Source organism: Etheostoma spectabile, chromosome 2 (assembly GCF_008692095.1).
Source record: "Etheostoma spectabile isolate EspeVRDwgs_2016 chromosome 2, UIUC_Espe_1.0, whole genome shotgun sequence".
NCBI lineage: Eukaryota > Metazoa > Chordata > Actinopteri > Perciformes > Percidae > Etheostoma > Etheostoma spectabile.
In genome coordinates this window covers 16,988,498-16,990,304 of record NC_045734.1, presented here as the reverse complement: position 1 = coordinate 16,990,304, position 1,807 = coordinate 16,988,498, and the positions used below count along the sequence as shown (strand labels likewise).

The following is a 1,807-nucleotide window of genomic DNA, read 5'->3' as shown; positions in this document are numbered from 1 at the left end:
ACACACACACACACACACACACACACACACACACGCTTACCCGATAGCAACTCTTAGCTGTCTCATATGGCCCTGTGATGAACTGTGTCCTTCTTTCCTTTTTTAGGACTTCAACATAACCTGCAAAGAAAAGCATGCATGACTCATCTCAGTCTGTTTGAGAGTTTGCATTACAATAATTTCCTATCCAAACTGCTAAAAGCATAGGCCGCTAAATACACAATAACCTTGTTGAGACAAACAACTGTAGGTCGTGTGTTGTATTGTGGTTGGAGATAATGCACTGGCAGGCTTGTTTTTGTGGTGTTAAGTGACTTTACATTTTAGGTTTTCAATTTATATTTTTCACCGGAACAACATTTCTTGAGGCTATCCTATTAGCCTTGGCATGGATGGCATGGTGTTCTCAACGCATAGCAAATGATCTTGAGTCCAGGCATTGATTGTCTTTGGGTGTCTTTTTTATTATAAAAATAGAAAATATGAGTATTTCACATAAATTACTTCCCCCAGTGTGGCTGATTAATAATGTGCCGTGGGTTGCTGTCCGTGGAGTGGACGCTCATGGCTCCGGTAAGAACCGTGTGTTACGTAAAAACACTCTACGTAAAATTTGTAGGAGAGAACAGATAAGTGGTGTAATTTATAAAACTGATCTATTATTTAGAAACCCAAATTCGTTGAAACAGGAAAACAGTTGTGAAGAGGCACCAAGGGGAGGGCTTTCAAAGTTGATATAAGGTAAAGATGCAACACTTTATCCAGCAAAATGCACAATAAACTGATACATGGAATGAAAACTTTACCTTAAAACTGCAATAACTAATTATTTTGGCCATTTGAGGGCCGAGGACACAAGTAAACCAAACATTAGCATTTTCATGTTTAAGATAATATCTTGTTTGTGATAGATGGTCATATACACATGCATTTGTGGAGCAACATTATCATTCATTTGGAGTAATGTTTCTGGTCAGCTGATGAATAAGTTACTCTCTTTTTGTCTCTACCAACTCCTAAGGGAAATATTGATCTTTTTAGCTGCTAAATGCTCCACTGTTCACCAGCTAGTTGCTGTGTCTGTCTGCTGTTTGGTGCTGAACAGATGCACAGAGGGCTTTTAAAAACAAAATAAAAGCAGCTGCCTGTACCTTAGACCAAAAACTTTGTCAAATCGAATGGAGCTGCAGATTGAGTTAATAATTCTCTACTCACACATTTGGAAATAGATCATTTACTGACACTTGAGGGTTATATTGAACATTGTATTATTAATGTCAATTCAACTCAATACCACTCAACAATGCAGAACTAGAAACCCAATTTATTGAACTCAGTGGCAGTGCCCCGGCTCTGTCCCTTCCTGTGTCCTGGTTGGCCTGTGCCCACTGTAGAGGGTAAGCTGACCTGATTTTACAGAGACTCTTAGTCTAGGCAGAATACAAAGAGAACAGAACCCGGAAAGAGAAAATATGAGTTGGCATACATGCTACATTATTCCACTTGGTTAAGCATGGCAGCATTATTACGGCTTCACAAGAGCCTAGGGCTGCACGATTATGGCCAAAATGATAATCACGATTATTTTGATCAAAATTTTGATTGCGATTATTTTCACGATTATTTGTTGATTTTAGCCAAAACAAATTTTATTGTCACATAGGCTATTTATAACTGCGACAGGGAGTGTGATGGACGCTACTCACAGGGAGACGGCTGACTCATCATGAACGGGTCCAGCATGGGTCGAATGGCGGATACACACGAAATGTGTATGAAACGTCTGTATCGTCACTGCGCTGCATTT

General features: G+C 39.5%; 1 protein-coding gene across 1 annotated transcript in view; it reads right to left on the bottom strand.

The window, feature by feature from the left end:
• The window catches only part of LOC116701740 (rab11 family-interacting protein 4A), a 12,223-nt gene that overhangs the window by 2,638 nt on the left and 7,778 nt on the right, over positions 1–1,807 (bottom strand). Inside the window, exon 3 of the mRNA XM_032535622.1 lies at positions 41–120. Coding sequence (XP_032391513.1) covers positions 41–120 — 80 coding nt within the window. The remainder of the gene's footprint in view (positions 1–40; positions 121–1,807) is intronic.